This window comes from Aphanomyces astaci (assembly GCF_000520075.1).
Source record: "Aphanomyces astaci strain APO3 unplaced genomic scaffold supercont1.8, whole genome shotgun sequence".
NCBI classification, from domain to species: domain Eukaryota; phylum Oomycota; class Saprolegniomycetes; order Saprolegniales; family Verrucalvaceae; genus Aphanomyces; species Aphanomyces astaci.
This window is the reverse complement of record NW_009798271.1, coordinates 1,327,869-1,347,587: the sequence shown is the minus strand read 5'-3', so window position 1 is coordinate 1,347,587 and position 19,719 is coordinate 1,327,869. Positions and strand designations below refer to the sequence as shown.

General features: G+C 46.2%; 6 protein-coding genes across 8 annotated transcripts; 4 read left to right on the top strand and 2 right to left on the bottom strand.

Annotated features, from left to right (window-relative positions):
* The first annotated feature begins 9 nt into the window (after positions 1 to 9).
* H257_04849 (hypothetical protein) lies at positions 10 to 1,366 on the top strand. Its single transcript, XM_009829494.1, has 6 exons — positions 10 to 152; positions 199 to 376; positions 432 to 494; positions 549 to 630; positions 697 to 766; positions 1,039 to 1,366. The coding sequence occupies exons 1-6, from the start codon at positions 27 to 29 to the stop codon at positions 1,138 to 1,140; spliced, it is 621 nt and encodes a 206-aa protein (XP_009827796.1). The 5' UTR covers positions 10 to 26; the 3' UTR covers positions 1,141 to 1,366.
* H257_04848 (hypothetical protein) lies at positions 1,137 to 4,316 on the bottom strand (the record flags this gene model as incomplete). The annotated part of the gene is made up of 9 exons (XM_009829493.1): positions 1,137 to 1,305; positions 1,362 to 1,505; positions 1,582 to 1,685; positions 1,732 to 1,806; positions 1,855 to 1,920; positions 2,213 to 2,347; positions 2,427 to 2,493; positions 2,576 to 2,714; positions 2,771 to 4,316. 9 exons carry the CDS (start codon positions 4,314 to 4,316, stop codon positions 1,137 to 1,139), a joined length of 2,445 nt encoding a protein of 814 aa, XP_009827795.1.
* Positions 4,317 to 4,536: 220 nt separating this feature from the next.
* On the top strand, positions 4,537 to 5,878 carry H257_04847. Of its 2 annotated transcripts, XM_009829491.1 has the most exons (6): positions 4,537 to 4,561; positions 4,606 to 5,178; positions 5,223 to 5,279; positions 5,335 to 5,523; positions 5,574 to 5,645; positions 5,691 to 5,878. In XM_009829491.1, exons 1-6 carry the CDS (start codon positions 4,547 to 4,549, stop codon positions 5,772 to 5,774), a joined length of 990 nt encoding a protein of 329 aa, XP_009827793.1. In that variant the 5' UTR covers positions 4,537 to 4,546; the 3' UTR covers positions 5,775 to 5,878. The 2 variants fall into 2 exon arrangements, with proteins under 2 accessions (XP_009827793.1, XP_009827794.1); XM_009829492.1 differs by lacking the exon at positions 4,537 to 4,561 and having other exon boundaries at positions 4,567 to 5,178.
* Positions 5,879 to 7,630: 1,752 nt separating this feature from the next.
* Positions 7,631 to 8,299, top strand: H257_04846 (hypothetical protein; the record flags this gene model as incomplete). The annotated part of the gene is made up of 1 exon (XM_009829490.1): positions 7,631 to 8,299. The coding sequence occupies one exon, from the start codon at positions 7,631 to 7,633 to the stop codon at positions 8,297 to 8,299; it is 669 nt and encodes a 222-aa protein (XP_009827792.1).
* A 528-nt stretch (positions 8,300 to 8,827) lies between these two features.
* H257_04845 (hypothetical protein) lies at positions 8,828 to 9,737 on the bottom strand (the record flags this gene model as incomplete). The annotated part of the gene is made up of 3 exons (XM_009829489.1): positions 8,828 to 9,262; positions 9,330 to 9,440; positions 9,507 to 9,737. The coding sequence occupies 3 exons, from the start codon at positions 9,735 to 9,737 to the stop codon at positions 8,828 to 8,830; spliced, it is 777 nt and encodes a 258-aa protein (XP_009827791.1).
* A 3,629-nt stretch (positions 9,738 to 13,366) lies between these two features.
* On the top strand, positions 13,367 to 19,554 carry H257_04844. 2 transcript variants are annotated; one of them, XM_009829487.1, is made up of 9 exons: positions 13,367 to 13,970; positions 14,058 to 14,896; positions 15,498 to 15,635; positions 16,551 to 16,878; positions 17,362 to 17,469; positions 17,524 to 18,008; positions 18,683 to 18,974; positions 19,052 to 19,214; positions 19,265 to 19,554. In XM_009829487.1, exons 1-9 carry the CDS (start codon positions 13,455 to 13,457, stop codon positions 19,501 to 19,503), a joined length of 3,108 nt encoding a protein of 1,035 aa, XP_009827789.1. In that variant the 5' UTR covers positions 13,367 to 13,454; the 3' UTR covers positions 19,504 to 19,554. The 2 variants fall into 2 exon arrangements, with proteins under 2 accessions (XP_009827789.1, XP_009827790.1); XM_009829488.1 differs by lacking the exons at positions 19,052 to 19,214; positions 19,265 to 19,554 and having other exon boundaries at positions 18,683 to 19,029.
* Positions 19,555 to 19,719: the final 165 nt, after the last annotated feature.

Below are 19,719 nucleotides of genomic sequence, written 5' to 3'. Positions count from 1 at the left end.
TGTTGTGAACCGCTGCCGAGACGACCATGGACGAGCTGAATGCGATGTCGCTGCATGTGTTTGAGTACCTGGGCACGCTCTCTGCGGTGTCCAACGTCGAGTACAAGCCATCTCCAGGCATTCAACTGCACAACATTGCTCTGTGGGAACAAGTACGACACGCTCCTTATCACGACGTTCACGAACGACTTGTGGTAGCGAAACGCACCCAAGAAGCTCCCCCTCGACCTCGTGGCGTTCCTAGGAGCGTCGAACGGGCTGTCTGTGAAATGGTACACGACACTCAAGGCCAAGCAGCACTTGGTCGGTCATTTCGCGTTGAATTCGCTTCAACACATGCGGAAAATCGATGCTGACTTTCCCGACGGCAACTACCGTACGCATGCTGCTCGTATTCTTGACGTCCTTCATGCACATCCATGTAACATTAGTGGCCCTGGTCCTCGACTCGTCTAAGATCATGGGCGATGTCTGCCTGGTGTTCAAATCCAATGGTAGTGTGCCACGTCATCTCGAGTATCGGGCTTTACATTCTGCCACGTCACTAGACCAAGCCGAGGTGTGGCTGCGCGACGTCATGTCGAATTGGATCTTGCTCGCTCGGACATTTGCCGACTATTACCGGCTCATGTACGCAATTCAATTATTTATTTCATATATTTTGTTTTTCATATATTTTGATACTTATCTTATTAGGATCGTGCACTTGGGGCTCATCGGGTGGCAAGCGTTGTTCACGCCCGTGGGATTGGATCCGTTGACCAAGGTGGGTGGTGTGCCACGTCATAGCTCAACATCATCCAAAATCACAACTATTATATATATATATATATATATATATATATAGTGCCTCCATAACTTGGATGTTGGGCTGATTCACATTTACCAAACCCCTTGGTCAAGTAGTCGCACACACGAATATTCGACGTTTGATTGGCCACTTGAAAGTGTTTGGGGTTTTGATTGGTCTGTCTATTTGGATCGTCCTTGGTGCAACTATCTCATGTTGTATTTACTCGATTATTGTTACATGCTTAGCAATGGTTTCATCTGTTTGTACCCGGCCGGCTGCGCCAACTGACAAGCCCAGACAAGCACGCGACTACAAGTGCCCAGATCCCCATCTTGCCGTTCCTTTAGCTGTCATTGCGCATGTAAAACAGACTGCTGTCGTTATATGCGAGTCGGGTGAAATCTTCGAACGCCACGAGCGACGCCTTGCGCTTCACCTGGGTCGGCTGAATCTTGACCAGTTGCCGCGTCGGCGTCAGTTCCTGGCCTCGTTGCCGTCCACCTTGCACATTTCTACGTTCACACATATATATAAATATATCCCCGATTACCATCAAATATATAGATACCGTCGATACACTTGGACTTGAATGGACACGGCGCCGTCGTCGGCTTCGTCCAGACGCACCACTTGGCAAATGTGATAGAGTAAATCGTGGGGCCGGTTATCCAAATCCACAAACACCATCTCCCCCAGGCACAGGCGTAGCTTTCTATCAACGCTCTTTATATAAAAAACCAACAAATATAATGTATGACGATATATAAAGTATCAGGGAAAACACATACGATGCCGTGGGCAAAATCACTTCCATCACGCGAGAGTTCAACGTGCCGTTGCGGTCGTCGTACTCGTCAGGCACCAAATTTGGCTCGCTCGTGTCGACCAGTTTCTGCGCAAGTTTGTCACAAACGGCAACTTTATATGGGGTTTATTACCTGATGGATAAGGCATTCATTCACCCATAGAAACCGCACGACGGGAATGTCATACTCTTGGGCCAACGTACAAAGCTACGTAGATACTCAATAATCATATTCTAAAGCGAAGTATATTCATACCGGGGTGAATTCGTTGGTTAACAACACATCCACTGAGCCTTCCTCGATCGCTTTTCGTGTGACATTCTACCATAATTGCATTATATTGTGTGCTTTTCACCCAAATTATATTGCCTAACGTTAGGTTATTGGGGAAGTATTGTTGAAATCACCCAGAAATCGACGAAACAGTATGATTGGCTAAAACGAATTGTGAAGGTTGCAATTGATTGGCTCAAAAGATTGCAGCCACACAGATACACCTCTAAAACCTAGTGTTATATCATATTTCGAAGGTAAAATCGGGGGTTTCGGGGTTTATTTACCACACAATTGAAAGTGCAAACACACATATATAAGAGCATATGTATGCATATACCATTTTCACAGACACGGCGCCGCAGTGCTCGAGGGGAAACTTCATCACATTTGCAATCGACCGCTGGTACTCTTTGCGTTGCTTATTAGGAACGTCGTTCGGGATGCCAAAGCGCAAGCCTGTAAACAAGGTGTGCTACTCGATCAAGTTAATATTTTAATTCTCTTTGAGGTATAAGTACTATAGAAATAACCCCGAAACCCCGAGAACCTACTTGATGTTGCGGAATATGAACCAGGCTGCGTCGAGTGATCCACGAAAACCCAGATGGAATCCAGTACCTACGTACATACATATAAATCCCGACCACCCAATGAACAAATATCATTTCTGGATCTGAACGATATATATATATATATTTACCCCGTAACGTCGACAAGGACGCGAGATTGAAAGCATGCGGCAAGCCAGTCGGGATGCACGATGGGAATCCCACAGGCCATGGCGTACAGTGTCTTGGGTCGTCGACTGGCTTCCGCCGTGGCCACCACATAGCATCGATCTACCCCCGTTTCGAATATCAAATTGATAGCATATATCTCGAAATACAATAGGTACCTTGGACTTTTTTCATTTGCGCAATATCTTTTAGGATCTTGCCACCGTACGACGTGATTTGGCTGACCAGTTGGCCGCTCGCAACTTCTTTGAACCCGCTGAGGTAGAAATGGACGTCGGCAAAGCATTTGACTCGCGTGGCGTACGCCGAGCGCGGCGGCACGGGCGACGGCTGATCGGGCGTTGGCATCTTGCGCTTCTTCAGGCGGCGAGAACAAGTAGGCGGGGACGACGAAGTAGTAGTAGTTGGCGTTGATATCATCGTGGACGATCTCAATCGTCTGGGGGGTTTCGGTGGCGTCACAAACACATTCTTGTTGTCATCCATGATTTGGCGGGTCAAGTGACTGGTATACCCCTGCACATGCATCGCAGCGTCGAGTGTAGTGGCAGCCAATCCGTTCAAGTCGGGAAGGCTGGCTTGCGTGTCTTGCTGGGATTGGGACTGGTCCAAGAAGGCAAATGGTCGACTTGTTTGCGATGCCGAATCGTTGTTGTCAAAGTCAAAGGTTGAGGCCACGACTGGTGGTGGTCGGCTAGAATGTATGAGAGGAGTATCTGCATCTTTCATCCGTCGTTGCAAGTACACGGGTGGCGGCAGTGGCGGGTCGTCGACGGCGGTGGACATCGACTCGTCGGACTCTGGGGCGGACGCCTCGCCCGCCGCGGTGGAGCTCGAGATGCTGCTGCTGCTTGGAGGAGTCTCGATGGGGCACTCGATACCCGCTGGTTGTGGTTGATTGTCGTTTGGCTGCGCACCAATAACCATAGCATAGCTACGTGGGGACTGCCGGGTTTCAGAAGTGACCGTGTCGCATGGCTCGGACGCGCCATGCTGAAGAAATTGGTGGTGGACAACACTCGACGATTCGTGGTCGACATCGCCTGCAGATGCATCATGGGCCATCGTGGTCGTGGACGATGCGATGCTGGTGCTGCTGTGGGGGTCTTGGTTGTTCGGGGCAGCGGATGCACCTGTTTCATTTGAAGCAGATGGCGGCTCCATGAGTCGTTGGGTGGGTTCGTAGGTGTGAACGCTTTCGCTATGTACGGCGGTTCGTTTGAATGGCGCTGAGGGAGGCGGAGACAAGAGCCGCATCGTGGCTTCGCCTCGTCCAACATCCTCGGCATCACCAACACGCGGAGGACGACATAGCTGCGCTTCGCGTGGAGCCTCAGTGTCATCATCGATGTCGTCGTCGGCAATGATCTGCGTGAGTTCCATGTCGTCGTCGTCGTCGCTAAAGATGTGGGTTTCCGTGTCCGACACCTCGTCCACTCGAGGTGGCTCCACAGACTCGAGTTTCTGCGTCTTGTCCCATCCGCTGTCCGTGCTGACCTGTAGTTGTGTCTCGTCATCTTCGTTCGCTGGTGACAGGGCCACAGCGGAGTCGTCGAACGACGCTAGCACCAGCGGCACACCATCTTGGGATACACGCCGCGGCAGATGGTACGGCAGCTCCCTGTATACATCAGATGCGCTCATGCTTAGCTTGTCATCCTTGTTTTCAATCGGCGAGCTGATCCATCCTCTGCCGTCGTCCATGCTGTGGTGGTGGCGGCGGAGGTTTCTGCGAGATGCTTGCGCGACTTGGCAACAGCAGTCGTTCGCGGCAAACTAATAGACCAATCAAAACACGTTCAGACCCACTTATTCATGTGATTGGCTATAATTGGAAAATCCCAAAATTAACGGCAAAGTCGGATTTGTCCTACTTTATTTTGTAGCTGGTCGTTTCACTTTTCCACCAATCACAATTTGGAATCGAACACAGCATGAGAAAGTCCACGGTGCGTAGTGAACACGCGTTCTTGCCGTTGAAGGCGCTGCGTAGGTAACCCAAAGCACACCGCTTCTCTCCAGGCCCTCTACTGAAGGGAACAATGGATCGCTCTCCAATCTAGCCGAGACCACCGACAACCCAGCATGCCGACGCGTGTCCATTACCAAGTGCAAGTGCAGCAGCGATGCACTGACTGCGGCGGGTTCGTTGTCAAAGAATCCAGAAACCCCGAGTGTGAAGTGTCCACTTCACGACGTCGAGTACATACACACACTACCGGTAGACCGCCTCAAACTCGCTTGCATTCCGTCGCAGTCGGGCATCAAGGCCCTGCCACCGTTCATTCTGGGCGAAGAAGTGTATATGAACGGTGGCCTTCCGCCATCGTCTCAGTTGCACTCGGCCCCGCCACGCACTCCTGTGATACCGCCATCCCCCCCCAAGGACGCGCATGATAAGTGCGTGGTCATCGTTGTTGACGACTCCAAGTACAGCATTGACGGAACGTTTTCTGTCCAAACTGAAAGCGGTGTTGTCCATCATGGCATCTCTGGCTTGCGGTTGGAACCCATTGGCAAAGCCAGTGAAACCCCGAGATACGTCGACACTTTCGTGCACAAAATGGTGCGTAAAGTGTTCATAACGTCAACCTGATGCAGCATCGATAGGGAAGAAGGGGGACGGGACTCAGTCTTCGCGATTTGTCAACGTACATGCCTCATCAGGTAACATATTCGTTGAAAGTTCATAATGTTTTTGATCTAATATGAGCTCGTGTAGCTGGAGCATGGGCAATTACTGGCGATGCTCGAACAATATTCGAAGCTCATTCGGCTAAAATACGAGTCGAACCGCAATATGGCCGTGATTCTGTCGCGCCGTGCGACGTTGTATGCAGCTCTTGGCCACTACAACGAGTCTCTCGACGATGCAGAGCACGCCATTCAATTGGAGCCCAATTTTTCTACTGTACCCATCTTCTGTTAACTGTTCGAGGTTTCAGCTAACGATGCAACTAGGCGTATTTTCGAAAAGGCTATGCGTTATGCAGTCTAGGGCGGTATGCAGAAGCCTGCGTTGAGTTCCGAAAAGTACGATTGCAAGGATGCTGGTACGATATTTCATTTCAGTGGTAGGGACTGGAATACGATGCTTGCTGCCCTCACTTACGACATGCGTTGGAGGTCACGATGAATTCGTTGCATCATAAACCAAAGTAACGTTAGTCCACTGGATGCCAGACATGACAAAAGTACACGTGGTCCAGAATGAGTTGGCATTATCAACACTTGACTTGCATGTGCTAAATGTAAGTCACTGCGCGACTGTATGTATAGTAAATCGTAAATTAGTTCTTTTGACTTGTTTGTGGAATTCGTAAGGTGGCTGGCCTTTCTTCTGATTATTAACCAATCAGAGTGCATCATGGTTTCTTTGCCCATATAATTGGTCAAGACGATCATTTTTATCGACTTCAAAAATGCAGAAGTACCAAGTTCCCAGCGACTCAAACAACTCGTGCCACAATCAGCTTAATGCTCATGTCAGCAGTTCATCGCACTCTCGAGTACACTCAGTAGCATTTTTCCTTAGTGCTTATTGAAGTCGACATCGAATGACGAATGGTCGATGCGAATTTCTCGTTAGGAAGGACCAGCAGTATCACTACTACTTCATGGTTTCGGTGGACTGAGGCCAACACCCAAGGTCCTTCCAAGTCAAAATGGGGAAGTGATGGGTAAAACTACCGTCAGTAAGAATCTTATTATCGGGGCATAGCCACCAAAAGTTTGACCAAATCAAGTCGTTTGCCCGCGACGTTTCGGGGTTTCGGGATCAACGAGTAAATTGCTGTAAACGACCTATTTTACAGTACCAGTAGTTGATGAGCTTGACCCATGTGATTACTTCGTTTATGCCAAGATGCAAAACTAGTAAGACGACCAAGGTCGGGGGCATGTGCGACGGCACCCGAGCCCAGCACTTCCACCAGAGCGCCCACTACGCCAAGAACAACCACTACCTATGCTGCGGCAAGACGAGGACCAAGTCGTACTACATCGCCCAGGCTAAAGCGTGCGGATAGGAGCAAGGAATCGCATTACTATTAATAGTACTGTAGCTCACAATCCAATAGCTGCAGCCTACAGCTAGCAATTTACTCGTACCAAAGAGAATAGAACGATCCTATTGGCCAGCTATTTTCACTTTTCTATCATATAATTAGACAGAAATTTGGTAAGGCAGCCTGCCTTACGAATTCATCAATAAGATGCGTTTAAAGGAATTTAACTTTTTCCATACAAAGATGAAGCTTCATTCAATAAAATTTGAACTATTTCAGATCGATTTATGGAACCACGCCGACAGCATGTATATGCATCTTAACGACAATAGAATGTAAGCCAACCCTGCCGCCACACTAAATTCTCGATTGGTGAGAGCTCCAAAACCTCCATCGCCAGCGGGCGTCCTACGCGTGTTTGCTCCATCAGGACTACCATTTCGGCCAACCGGTGTGGAATGGGTGTGAAATGATGTACTAATTTTACAGCTATCACCCCATAAACTGGATTTTACAGTTCTACGTTTACACCAGCCGGGGGATGCTCTAATAGGATTAATATTACGATTATTTGTAAGGGCCTGTCTGGAAGCCATCTAATATCACGATATTTCTCGATATTTTTTGAAATATTGAGATATCTTGAATTACATCGAAATGACGTGTCTGGAAACCACTTCACTCACAAAAATATCTCATTATTTCGACGAAAAAATACAGAAATATCGCAATATAGAATATACCACTCCGACTTGTATATTATGGCGGATAACGTGGTATTCAGAACCCCCTGTCTATCTGCACACCATGAACAAGAAGATCGCACTGCTCTTCATTCTGCGTTGGGCGCAGCGGCGCCGACAAGCACGACAAATCTACATCCGATACGCATAGTATCACTATTGGGCATACGTACTGAAGTCCTCCAAGCGTGTGTCCATCTTGAGTGGGATCGGGTGGGTCAACGAAGTACTTCGCGGAAACGAATCAGTTGTGATCGACAACTTTCGCATGTCAAGCCGAACGTTCCACTTGCTAGTGGATGCGGTAGTCACAACAGGGAGTCTCGTTGGCGGAAGAGACGTATGCGTGCAAGAGCAAGTTGCCATGTTCCTCTACTTTGTTGGGCACCGCGCATCGAGCCGCGCGATACAATGCCGCTTTCAACGATCTGGTGAGACCGTCACTCGGCACCTGCATGCTGTGATGGCGTCCTTGGTCAAGCTGTGTCCAACTTACATCCGCATCCCACAACCTGGCGCGGCTGTTCATCCGAGTATTGCCAACAATCTCAAGTTCTCCCCTTTTTTTCTGAATTGCCGTATGGCTATCGATGGGACCAATATTCCAATTCGCGTGCCGGCGTGCGATGCCTCCCGGTTCCAAAGTCGAAAAGGCGTGACAATGAACATCCTTGCGGCATGCGATTTCGATTTGAATTTCACGTTCGTCATGGCCGGATGGGAAGGAACAGCCGGTGACGGCAAATTGTACGATGCAGCTTTGCGTATGGGACTGCACATCGACGATGCAAAGTTCGACATATTGGATGCTGGATTTGCTCTCACAACGAAGGCCCTCACACTGTATCGTGCAAACCGCTATCATTTAAAGGAGTTTGCTCGTGGTCGCCAGCGTCCTCGAAGGAAGAGCTCTTCAATTTACGGCACGCTCAGTTGAGGAACGTCGTGGAGAGGATCTTCGGCATCCTTAAGAAGCGATTTCCGGTCCTCGTGTGCCCTGTGGAGTACAACTACAAATTCCAAGTCGACTTGGTCCTTGCGCTTTGCCTGCTTCACAATTTTATTCGACGCCACGGCAACGACAGTTTGGAGCAAGAGGTCGTTGACGAAATCCGACGGCAAAATGAGCAGCCAATGGACTCAAGCGACATGCCACTATTCAATGAGGCGCTCGAAAGCTCGGAAGCAAAGACATGGCGTGACGAAATTGCTCAAGATATGTGGGATCAATATCAAATAACTCTTCGAGCGAGACATAATAGATATAGGCGAAATTTAATTTGATATTTGAGTTTTATAACGTCCTCACACTTGTACCCACACTTACCCCCGCAGTTGTCCCCACTGTTGTCCTCACACACCATGTACTCTTACTTCAAACATGAAACTCACAGTGATGGTTTGATGTGAAATTAGTTTATCCCTGGGTTTTAAGGGACAATATTTGGCGCTTCAACCACACTTCTCAAACTTCACCGCTCATGCGCAGAAATAGGGTTGCCTTTTTCAAGTCTTCCATGACCTCAAATGCAATTGTCATGTCGTCAAGTGAGAGAATGGCGCCAAAGTCACTTTGCAGTCGATCTAAAGCCATCTCGGATGCCGTATATGGAGACGCATCGTGCATGCCATGTGATGTCGTTGGTAGCACGTTGTCTTTGAGTGCCTTCACAAATACTGACATTTCTTGATGCCCGTAATCCTCAAGCTGTTTAAGTTGAGCAGTCATGGTAGACGCCAACGACGGTCTGACACGTTTTGACAACCCAGCGCCACTTGCCCGCACGCGTCGCTTCGCTGGCTTTCCAGAACTGAGTTCTACTTGACTTGCCTCAGAGTTGTCAGAAATGTTGTCCATGAAATCCATATCCGCGACGTCGTTGTCGATATTAGCATCACTCTGTTGATCGTCACCATTCTCGATTGAGCTGGTAATGCTTTGCTGTTGTGTTGTTGATGATGCATACTCTCCCGTGGCAAGGGAGATCGTCGTAGAGCTGCTGGCAGTGCAGATACTGTGGAAAGCGCTTTGTCTCCCACAACGCCCACCGTTTTGGTTTCCCTTCCAGGAAGTGTTGCTACGATCCCTCCGTGCACACGAACCGACATGTGGCTACTTCGAAGCCGATTCCTGATGTGTGTACCATTTGCGACACTTGAGCATACTGCTTCTTCATTTCTGCATTCCTGGCCTTGAGCTGGACCTTCGTGTAGTTAACGCGGTGTTCGATGTTGAGTTTACTCAATGCTGCCTGCCACGCCTCCTTCTTGAACCCACTGTTTGCACGTTTGCCAAGGACTACCACTTGGTAGATCATCTCGGTCATCCAGGAAGCATCCTTCTCGTCGGTCCAGTTTGCGCGCTCGTCGGTCATGCTTTTTGAAATCTTGCCCGTTCTTTCCAATTATCCTATATTATTGTCCAATCACATGGCAACCAGACAGTCCACCAAATAAAAATATTGCATAATGAAGTTATGTGGTTTTCTGTATTTCAAAAAATGCAGAATGCACAATATTGCAATATCATCATATTTTTTAGGGTGGCTTCCAGACGGGTCGTACTACATCGCCCAGGCTAAAGCGTGCGGATAGGAGCAAGGAATCGCATTACTATTAATAGTACTGTAGCTCACAATCCAATAGCTGCAGCCTACAGCTAGCAATTTACTCGTACCAAAGAGAATAGAACGATCCTATTGGCCAGCTATTTTCACTTTTCTATCATATAATTAGACAGAAATTTGGTAAGGCAGCCTGCCTTACGAATTCATCAATAAGATGCGTTTAAAGGAATTTAACTTTTTCCATACAAAGATGAAGCTTCATTCAATAAAATTTGAACTATTTCAGATCGATTTATGGAACCACGCCGACAGCATGTATATGCATCTTAACGACAATAGAATGTAAGCCAACCCTGCCGCCACACTAAATTCTCGATTGGTGAGAGCTCCAAAACCTCCATCGCCAGCGGGCGTCCTACGCGTGTTTGCTCCATCAGGACTACCATTTCGGCCAACCGGTGTGGAATGGGTGTGAAATGATGTACTAATTTTACAGCTATCACCCCATAAACTGGATTTTACAGTTCTACGTTTACACCAGCCGGGGGATGCTCTAATAGGATTAATATTACGAATATTTGTAAGCATAAAATATGTCCCCCTACTTTGCTTGGGAAATACTACGTAGTACTACGTAGTAGGACATTAGGACATGGCACATATTGTGAAAATCGTTGATTCCATGCTCCTGGGAAGTCCTGTATTTCCTCTTGAATTCTCAGTTTTCAGAAATCGAAACCCATTCCTCAATGCCGAGCTGCTTCCATTTCCTGGCAGCGACTCCAAAACATGGCTCTTAAATTGCAACTCTACTATTATAGTACAGTACGTTATGATAGTATTCGTTTCTATGTTATTACACGTCTCTCGATGATGGAATTTTTCATCTTTTTCAATCTCAAACGATAAAAATAAAAGTATTTCAATAGTATGACAACCAGAGACCGTGAAGCAGTCACGGCATACAGGCTTACGAGAGCGTCGCGGAAGAGTTGTGCACAGCTGCGTGATACATGGCAGCACTCTCATTCGAGGCATCGCTGCCATAGACGAAGGAGTGGCAGCGTATCACTCTTCGGATCGATTTGATGGCCTCCACTAACAGGAAGGCTGCTTCTGTTGTCAAAACACATCAGTGACTTAAAATATGGCTGCATTTTTTTACATTGACTAATTAAATTCATGTGATATTTTATATTATGTATTGCGAGTTGCCTGCAGTTTATTTTTGATCAAATTGTTTGGCATGTTAATTTAATCCCATACTGTATAGAACGTTTACAGTAATCACATTTGAAAAGTGAAGTGTAAAGATATGCCATTTGCTTTTATCAATGCAATTGTTATATGTATATTATTTGACTGCATTATTTCGTGTAACGTTAACATTATGCTTTGCTTCGAACTTAAGTGGACAATCCGAAGGTGTCAGTGAAGTTCTCCTTTACCCCAAATACCCTGGAAAGGAGTTCTGATTTTTGTGAGGGGTGGGTGCATTTGCCGGGGTTTAGCGATAGCTAACCTCTGGCGATGCGCCTAAACCCGGACGGAGAATGAACATTATGCTTCGAAGAATGTACTGTAGTCACTACCAGGGTAGAGTATTGGGGTTACTGTCTTGTGGGACACGTGCTTGTGTAACCGCTGGGAATATGCATATGGATTGCATTTTGCTTGTTAACGTTAACGTCAGAGAGGTTATTTCGAGTTGCTCAAGCGAAGACTTCTGCGCGAAGCGCCATTCCTAATTTCTGCCAGCACACTAGCGCAGCCGCGGGGTTTGTACAATTATGAAATGTAGTCCAATCATGTTCAATCTGAAATGTAGTCAATCATAATGGTGGAGTTTTATATCCTCTTGCGGTGTTTTCAGAATTATAATATTCGTCGAGATACAGGGATTTGACGGCAAGACGTTGCCGCAGTTGATATTTAACTAAGTATAAAGAGGCATGTATGCGACAGAACAAGATTAGAGGAAGAGATTTGTCCCTCAGTTCTAAAATGATAGAGAAATGACAATGCAATATATAGAGAAATGACAATGCAACAGAACAAGATTAGAGGAAGAGATTTGTCCCTCAGTTCTAAAATGATAGAGAAATGACAATGCAATATACTTTTAACCGACATCTTACTCTCTGTACGCAATATACAGTACAGGGGCAGGGGATTTATCTTGGTAATTGTATGATATCAGTTACGCATAGATTATGCGTTTTAAGGGGTTCAAGTTTAACATGTTAAACAATAAAACGTGGCCCACAGATTTGGCCTAGTTTATAGGTGGAGCGCACTGGTCATGACAGGCCGCAGAACACATGCCCCGAAGTCCGTAACTCGTCGCTTTAGGTTGCGATGACGTCTAACTACACTAAAAAGTTTCCGTAAGCCTTGTTCGGCCCGAAAAATGCCATAAACTTTAGAGTTTGGTCACCGCTACAGTACAATACCGGCTGGTACTGGCCGATACACTGCCAAGTAGCTCAACACATCATATACATGTACACTATCCGGATACAATGAAGATGCTGCGGATACCGTTCGCATCAGCTAACAGTAAAGCCAGTAAAAAATATGATGTCCAAAACCGCTCCACACAAATCTTCAAATGAAAAATTATGAGTGAAATTGCTCTATAAATCGATACTTCGAAGTAGTTTACTGTTAGCACAAGACGTATAATACAAGCCAATCGCGGAAATCGCAAAATTGACAAAACGTAAAGTCATGTTGCAATAGAAAGGTCCCAAATTGACACGAAGTACGATCTTACAATAGAAAGGTCCCAAATTGACAGTAACTGTAAACAAAATATGACCGGATAAGTGGTACTATATCCGGATAACGCCTACAGTATCCGGTAGTAGCATGTACTTTCGCAGGTTATTTACCGAAACCTCTTATATGTTATAGCTAAACCTCTAAAACATTTTGTTATCCTCTAACACCTTATCATTTCCTCAATTGACACAGTGAACCATTTTTCAGAAATTTCAGGCTTTATGTTACTGTAGATGACGTACACCGTACTTTGTGTAATCGAAGCACTCATTCTATTCGGTCATTCTTACAGCTACTGTAACAAATTGTCACAGGTTGGCTCGATATTTATCGAATTAGAGAGGATAGAACACGGATACCGCATAGTACTAAGTATGTAGTAGAATAGAACTTGCGTTGGCGAAATCTGTCTAGCGTTAACATAGTTAAGGCAGAATTTTACGTTAAATTAACGTTATCAGTAATACTGTAATGCATGACCGCAGAAAACACTTTTGACCATTTGGTACCCTTCCAATTGTTCCGAATTTATGAAGAATGACTGAATATGCATTTAAAAAGGTTTGATGGATAACTAAGTGGTGAATGAACGAATCAAATATACACGCAAATAGGTTATTGGAGGATATTAATTGATACAATATTCTACCATGCTGTTCCGCACCGCGTTGTTTGACCCACCAGCAGAACATCCTGAATACCTCGGCTGCGTCGACGATCAAGACCCCTCTCTTGCCCAGCATGACGACGAAGGAAGAGATCCATGTCTCCATCCACGGGATAAAGGAGTTTCCAGACGGCTACGACGAGCCTCGCGGACATGGTCCACGGTATTCGCAGACGGAATCCCCTGCAGAAATGGGGTCTATGAAGCGGCCACCGGCGCACTCGGCTATTCAAATGATGCAGAAGCTCCCTTCAAGCGTGTTGGGCTTCTCCTTCACATGCAATTCGTTCTTTGCCCGTCGGCTCTTTGTGAGTGGATTCACGATCGTCGTGATCGACGTTAGTGCGTTGGTCCTGCTCTACTTCTTTCGGGACAGGAAGTACCGCATGTGGAGAAACGACAACGATTTCCAGTGCGACCGATGGGTCAGCTTTGCTGCGTTTTCGTACTGGTGTGGCGCCGCGGTCTTCTTCCTCACCCTTCCGGCCACGGGCATCCGCATGTTTGAACTGTTCACTCGGAAAAAGCCGAGCGACCTGTCGGACAAAAAGTTCAAGGTCACGCGCACGTGGTACCTTCAGTTTTGCGAGGTACTCACGTGATGACATATACGTCCTTTCTCGTCGTGGTGTGTTGATCATGGGATATAAATGAATGAACCTCCTGTCTTGGTGTAGGTGTTGGCAGTGTTCTTGGTCGTGTACATGGTGTGCCTCACGCTGGGCTGCATTGGCTACCTCATCAACAACCAATTCCGGTGCTACCGAGTCTTGGACATTGCATATGCATGCGCGGCGATCGTCGTGTTTTGCAGCCAGTTTGCTTTCATTTCGCATTTTACGCAGTTCCGCGAACACATCAAGATGCAACTCGGCGCGTTCCGCGAGTCCAACCAGACGGGGGATATCCGCGCCCATTGGGGCACCAAACGGGCGAAAACGTCGGTGCAGCACATCCGCAAACAGCTATACAAGGCCGTCGAGCACGGCAACCTGGACGACGTCCAGGCGTTGCTAGACGAAGCCGCGCTGTTGCTCGGCAACGCGTTCGCCCAGCACATGTACCCGTCGGCCAAGCTCGTGTTGGGGTACTTTGCCGTGTCCGAGAAGAACCCGGTGCATGTGGCGGCGTCCATGGGCAACATCCCCGCGCTTCGACTGCTTTTCGCCGCTGGCTTTGACGTAAATGCCCTAGACAAAGTGTCCCGAGTCCGCATCAGCACGTCTGACCTGTTTTGGTTCTTCATTCGGTACGTCGTGGAGCAACCCGTGAGCTCGGTGGACCAGCACAAACACAAGCGCCTGACGCTGCTCACGCCGCTGCACTGCGCCGTTGCCACGTCACAGATCGACACGGTTCGGTTTCTAGTCGACGAAATGCACGCGGCTGTGGACACACTGGCCGTGTCGCCCAGTGCCGCCGACCGCATCCCGCCGCTGTTTTACGCTGAACACCCCAATATTGTCGAGATTTTGCTCTCGGCGGGCGCCAACTTGCTCATGGTTCCAGGCTCCGGGTGGGTATATGGACAAAGGGTTATACTGTTGCTTGGGATGCAGTGGGATTGGGATGGTTTCGTGTTCGTTTGTATTTGTTACTAGTTCAGTGCACCTATTACTTAAAGTACTGCACACTAATTTGTGTCATACACCACCTACTACATGGGGATTCTTCTTCATCACACTAATTCATGTCATACACCAATTACATTTGAAAGTGGGATACCTTCATTTGAAATGACTGATTCACACTGAGTATTCTTTTCTTGTACCCGCGGAACCACCGATGGATTCCATGTCTTCATCACTCTGTTTTTTAATTGTCGTACACTAATTGCATTTATACTTGCTTCGTCACACTAATTAATGACATACACCAATTCCATTTGAACTTGGAACCGCTTCCTCACACTAATTATTGTTCGCCAATTGCGTATAAATGCGAAATTGAATGACTTCCTCACATTGAATATTGTGGGGTCATGTACACCAATTCCATGTTAATAGTGTTACCCTTGTACAAGTAATTACATTGTTGATATGTGGGATTATGTTGTGCTCACACTATTTAATGAGAAATTCTTTGTCGGCCGTATCTAATTAGTGTACACATCGTAGGACGTCGAATTGCATCACAGCGTTAGAGGTAGCGTACCTTCGTGAAAACTACTCAGTCTGCGCGGCACTGGAAGACTGGGGCGGCGACGTCGCGCTAACTCCCATGCATCGCTACGCTGCACTGGGCCACGACACCAAGTACGTACAGGAGTAGCACTATATCGATAATGTATCTACAGTGCGATAGAATATATAAGCAGTATGCTCATGCAAGTGACGATATACTGTATGTATTGATTGTGCTTGTAGCCGATATATATATATAGACTGTTGGACCGAGTTGGGCGGATTCGCTGCCCATTTTATTTTTATTTTTGTATGGAAAGGATTATTTGGTGGTGATGCTAATAGTAAGTACACTTGTACAATTTTGGTCTACTACACGAATGAGTGGTTGATATAGCCCTGATTTCCTCCAATCTGATTGGCTCAATTCTTCTTCTTCTGTCGCATATATAAATATTTTAATAATTTCAAAAATTTAAATTTAAAATCACATAATAATTTTAAAAACAATAATACAAAAATTAATGAAAAACATTTTTATCAAATTATATTTTTTATATTTTATTAAATATTTTTCTTCTTTTTATTTTTAATTCTTAAAAAATATTATTAAAAATGAATATAAACTTTAAAAAAAAATGTATTTGGTGGTCGTGTCGATATCGTTCATTCTCCATATGTTGTGTTTTCGCTCCAGTTTAGAATAAACCAACCCTACACTCTCATATCCTGACTGCTCCATGTATATATATATATTATTGTCCTATTACCCAAAATTCGAACTTTAGTGCTGATTCGCCAAATCTATCGATCGATATACTTTGTACTGAATGTATGTCTTTAGAGTGTTGTCCTGTGGTGCTTGTACGTACTCACTAACACTACTGAATTGTTGATATATAGAGTCCTAATTTCCAGCAACCTGATTGGCTGCGGCTGCTGAATTTTTTCTTCAATACATTTAATCGTGTCAATATTATGAATATTCATTCTCGATATATGTTTTCCATTTAGAATTAAACACAATATGTATATATATATCTGTAGGGTGCAAAAGTACTTGAAGATGAAGGTGGACCCCGACTGCCTCGGCGAACACGGGTACATTGGCGTCAACATCCGCACGCCCATGCACTGGGCCGCCATCAACGGACAGGCGTCGACGGTGGACGTGCTCATCCAGGGCGGCGCCGATCCCAATTTCCAGGACGCCCGCGGCCGCAGTCCGCTGCATTGGGCCGTGCGCAATAACAAAGTGGACGCTGTCCAAGTGCTGCTGGTCAACGGCGCAGACGCCAACCTCCAAGACGTGAAAGGGATGACGCCAGTGATTTGTGCAGCGTTTGCTGAACGTGTGCACCCAGACTTGTTGCGGGTACGGATATATATATATATTGACACGATGGTATATATATATATATATATTTATGGGTGTGTGTGTGTATTATTGTTGTGGAGACATGCGCAATCTTACTCGAGTTTTAAAACGATTCGAGGCATGCGAATGGAGATACTGTATCGAATGACGTGGGATCGTCAACATAAGAGTAGTTTTGTACAGATGTATATATATATATATATATTGTCATGGATATATTGAGATGTCACTGGATGGAGATCCATGTAATCTGACTGGAATTTTAAACCGATCGAAGGAATGCTAATATAGGGTGACGTGGTATTTTGAACATAGGTTTATACATATATATATGTTTATATATTATCATGGATGTTGGATACAAAGATATTGTATTATTACCTTTTTTAGTTTTCCTTTTAAATATATATATATATATATATATAAATGTTGGGAAGAATTGTTTCTGTTGCCTATGGTATGCTTTATTTGATTCGCTAGGCGCTGGTGGAATTCGGAGGTGACATCAATTTCCAGCTCAAGTCCAGCGGCGACACGGCGTTGCACATTGCGATCAAGCATGAAAAGCAAGACACGGCCACTGCCTTGGTACGATATAATGTTTGAAAAATATCAAATCGGATATATCAAACCCTGTCGCAGGTGGGCTGCGGTGCCAGCATCATGGCCACCAACCACGCCGGCTTTCGCGCCATCGACATTGCGACGTCCACGGCGCTGCAGTTTGCCATCAAAAGCGCCGCGGGCCATCGCGACGTGATGATCAGCTACACGCATTCGCATGCCCAAGTGGCGCTCAAGCTTCGGCAGAGCCTCGAAGCAGTCAATATCACGGCATGGCTCGACACGATGGACCCGTCGGGCATCGGGGGGGGGTCGGTGTGGCGGGAAGAGATCGCCAAGGGCATCTCAAATGCGACGCTGTTGGTGGCCATCATCACAGAAGACTACACGCGGTCTGAGTGGTGCTTGAAGGAGCTCGCGACTGCCAAACAGGTGGGCACGCCGGTGCTGCCCATCTCTACCGAGAACGTTCGGTTGAATGAGGAGCTCCAAGTGTACCTGTACACGCGTCAGATTGTTCCATTTGAGCCGGCGATTACCCACATTGACAACACCAATCCAAGGTAGTACGTAGTAGTATTTGTTTGTTTTGGTCCTATTCAATCAACGTTAAGAACGTGTAGAGTGTAGTCGAACATGGACGTTGATATGCACTTTATGCGTATATATATTATATATTATTGTCTTTCTTTGACCCAAAATGTTGGACTTTTGTGCTGATTCGCCAAATCCATCGTTTATCGATTGTTTGACGTTTGAAATACTCGTCCGATGTTACACTAATTTCAGTCACACACACTAATTCGATGTTGATTTGGTCGAAGAATGGATAATATGATTGGCTACTTGATTCGAGGTCTAGGTTTTGATTGGTCGTACATCGATTGTCTGTCGATTTGGTGAGTTTGCTGGTCATTCGATTGAACACCACCCTAACACTCGAATTTCGAATATATCGAATTGAATATATATATACATGTGATGCTATATACAGCCGTGGATAATACAGCAGTATTATTCAGTACACAGGAGGTTTTGCCCAAAACACTCCAAGGGACAAAGCGAATCCTGTTGGGCAGAACTCAACATATCATGATTTTTGATTTGGCGACGACATTCGATGTGATCAACTTTTTTCTAATTTCGAACCGATTTGGTCCTCCGCCTCTGATATTATATGATGGTTTCTCATGTATAATGTTGTCGTGAACATGGATATTAACATTGTTTTGCGTAGAAATATCACGTACGAGTACAACGAAGCCAAGTACAACGTGCAATTCCGCCTGCTCTTGGATGGCATTCGAGACGAAATTGAGAAAAAGCGCAAGAAAACCGCCCACCTCCGCTCGCAACTGACCATGCTGTCACCGACCGGGTCCAACACGTCGAGCTTCTTTGCGAGTCCCCGCGCCAGCCCGAGTCCGGCGCAGGGCCTCCTCGACCGCAAGTTTGTCTTCTTGGCGCACGGCGACTGCCACCGTTCGTTTTCACGACGGCTGTACATTGAATTGACTAAACACAAGCAGGTACGTATATAGCACTCGTATATGTCGAGTAGTATTTTTGCTCATTTTTGGCTGAAAAATGGCGGTATACTTGGTAGCTGGAATGCTATTTGGATCTGAAAACCAGCCAAGAGATGAGTGTGCGTGTGCATGCAGCCAAGGACGCGATATTACGATGCTCGGCGGTGATTGTGATTTTGTCGGCCAAATCCGCCAAGTCGGAGCTATTGAACGACCAGTTGGCGTTTGCCGAAGACAAAGGTAGTTTTGTGCCAAGCTATCTATTACCATAATAATACTATATATGCTAGGCAAACCCATCTTCCCCGTGATCCTGCACTCGGACTTTACGCTCCCCCCCAGCCAAATGTACTCGCTGTCGCGGACGACCCTACACCACTTTGCCGTCGATATGGGGTTTGCACCATCGTTTGAGTACCTATGGACTTCTCTCAAGTCGCGGGTCGGGCTCGGGGCCATCGAAGAAGCGGACGAAGAGTTAAATTTGCTATCGTCGTCGTCGCGTGTGGTCAATGGAGGCATGGTGTAGCGGATTGATATATATATATACTATATGAATAAAAAATACAGTACACTTTTGATGCTGTTCTCATACTGTACCTGTCGGACTACAGTACTACTCGGAACAATACGCTCGTACTATGTACTATATAAGAGTGTACTATTAAATACATAGTACTACGTAGCATTTGAATATTGATCAGCTGTAAGTTAGCGTCAGAAGTCTGGGCACTAACGTTACCGT

Excerpts from the sequence above, each read along its gene's own strand:
- H257_04849 (XM_009829494.1), top strand. The coding sequence starts at position 27 with ATGGACGAGCTGAATGCGATGTCGCTGCATGTGTTTGAGTACCTGGGC. Across the intron at positions 495-548 it reads CCTGGTGTTCAAATCCAATG|ACCAAGCCGAGGTGTGGCTG; the intron begins GTAGTGTGCCAC and ends CCACGTCACTAG. Across the intron at positions 631-696 it reads GCCGACTATTACCGGCTCAT|GATCGTGCACTTGGGGCTCA; the intron begins GTACGCAATTCA and ends TTATCTTATTAG.
- H257_04847 (XM_009829491.1), top strand. Across the intron at positions 5,179-5,222 it reads ACACTTTCGTGCACAAAATG|GGAAGAAGGGGGACGGGACT; the intron begins GTGCGTAAAGTG and ends CAGCATCGATAG. Across the intron at positions 5,646-5,690 it reads CCTGCGTTGAGTTCCGAAAA|GGACTGGAATACGATGCTTG; the intron begins GTACGATTGCAA and ends TTTCAGTGGTAG.
- H257_04844 (XM_009829487.1), top strand. The coding sequence starts at position 13,455 with ATGACGACGAAGGAAGAGATCCATGTCTCCATCCACGGGATAAAGGAG. Across the intron at positions 13,971-14,057 it reads GGTACCTTCAGTTTTGCGAG|GTGTTGGCAGTGTTCTTGGT; the intron begins GTACTCACGTGA and ends GTCTTGGTGTAG. Across the intron at positions 15,636-16,550 it reads GCACTGGGCCACGACACCAA|GGTGCAAAAGTACTTGAAGA; the intron begins GTACGTACAGGA and ends ATATATCTGTAG.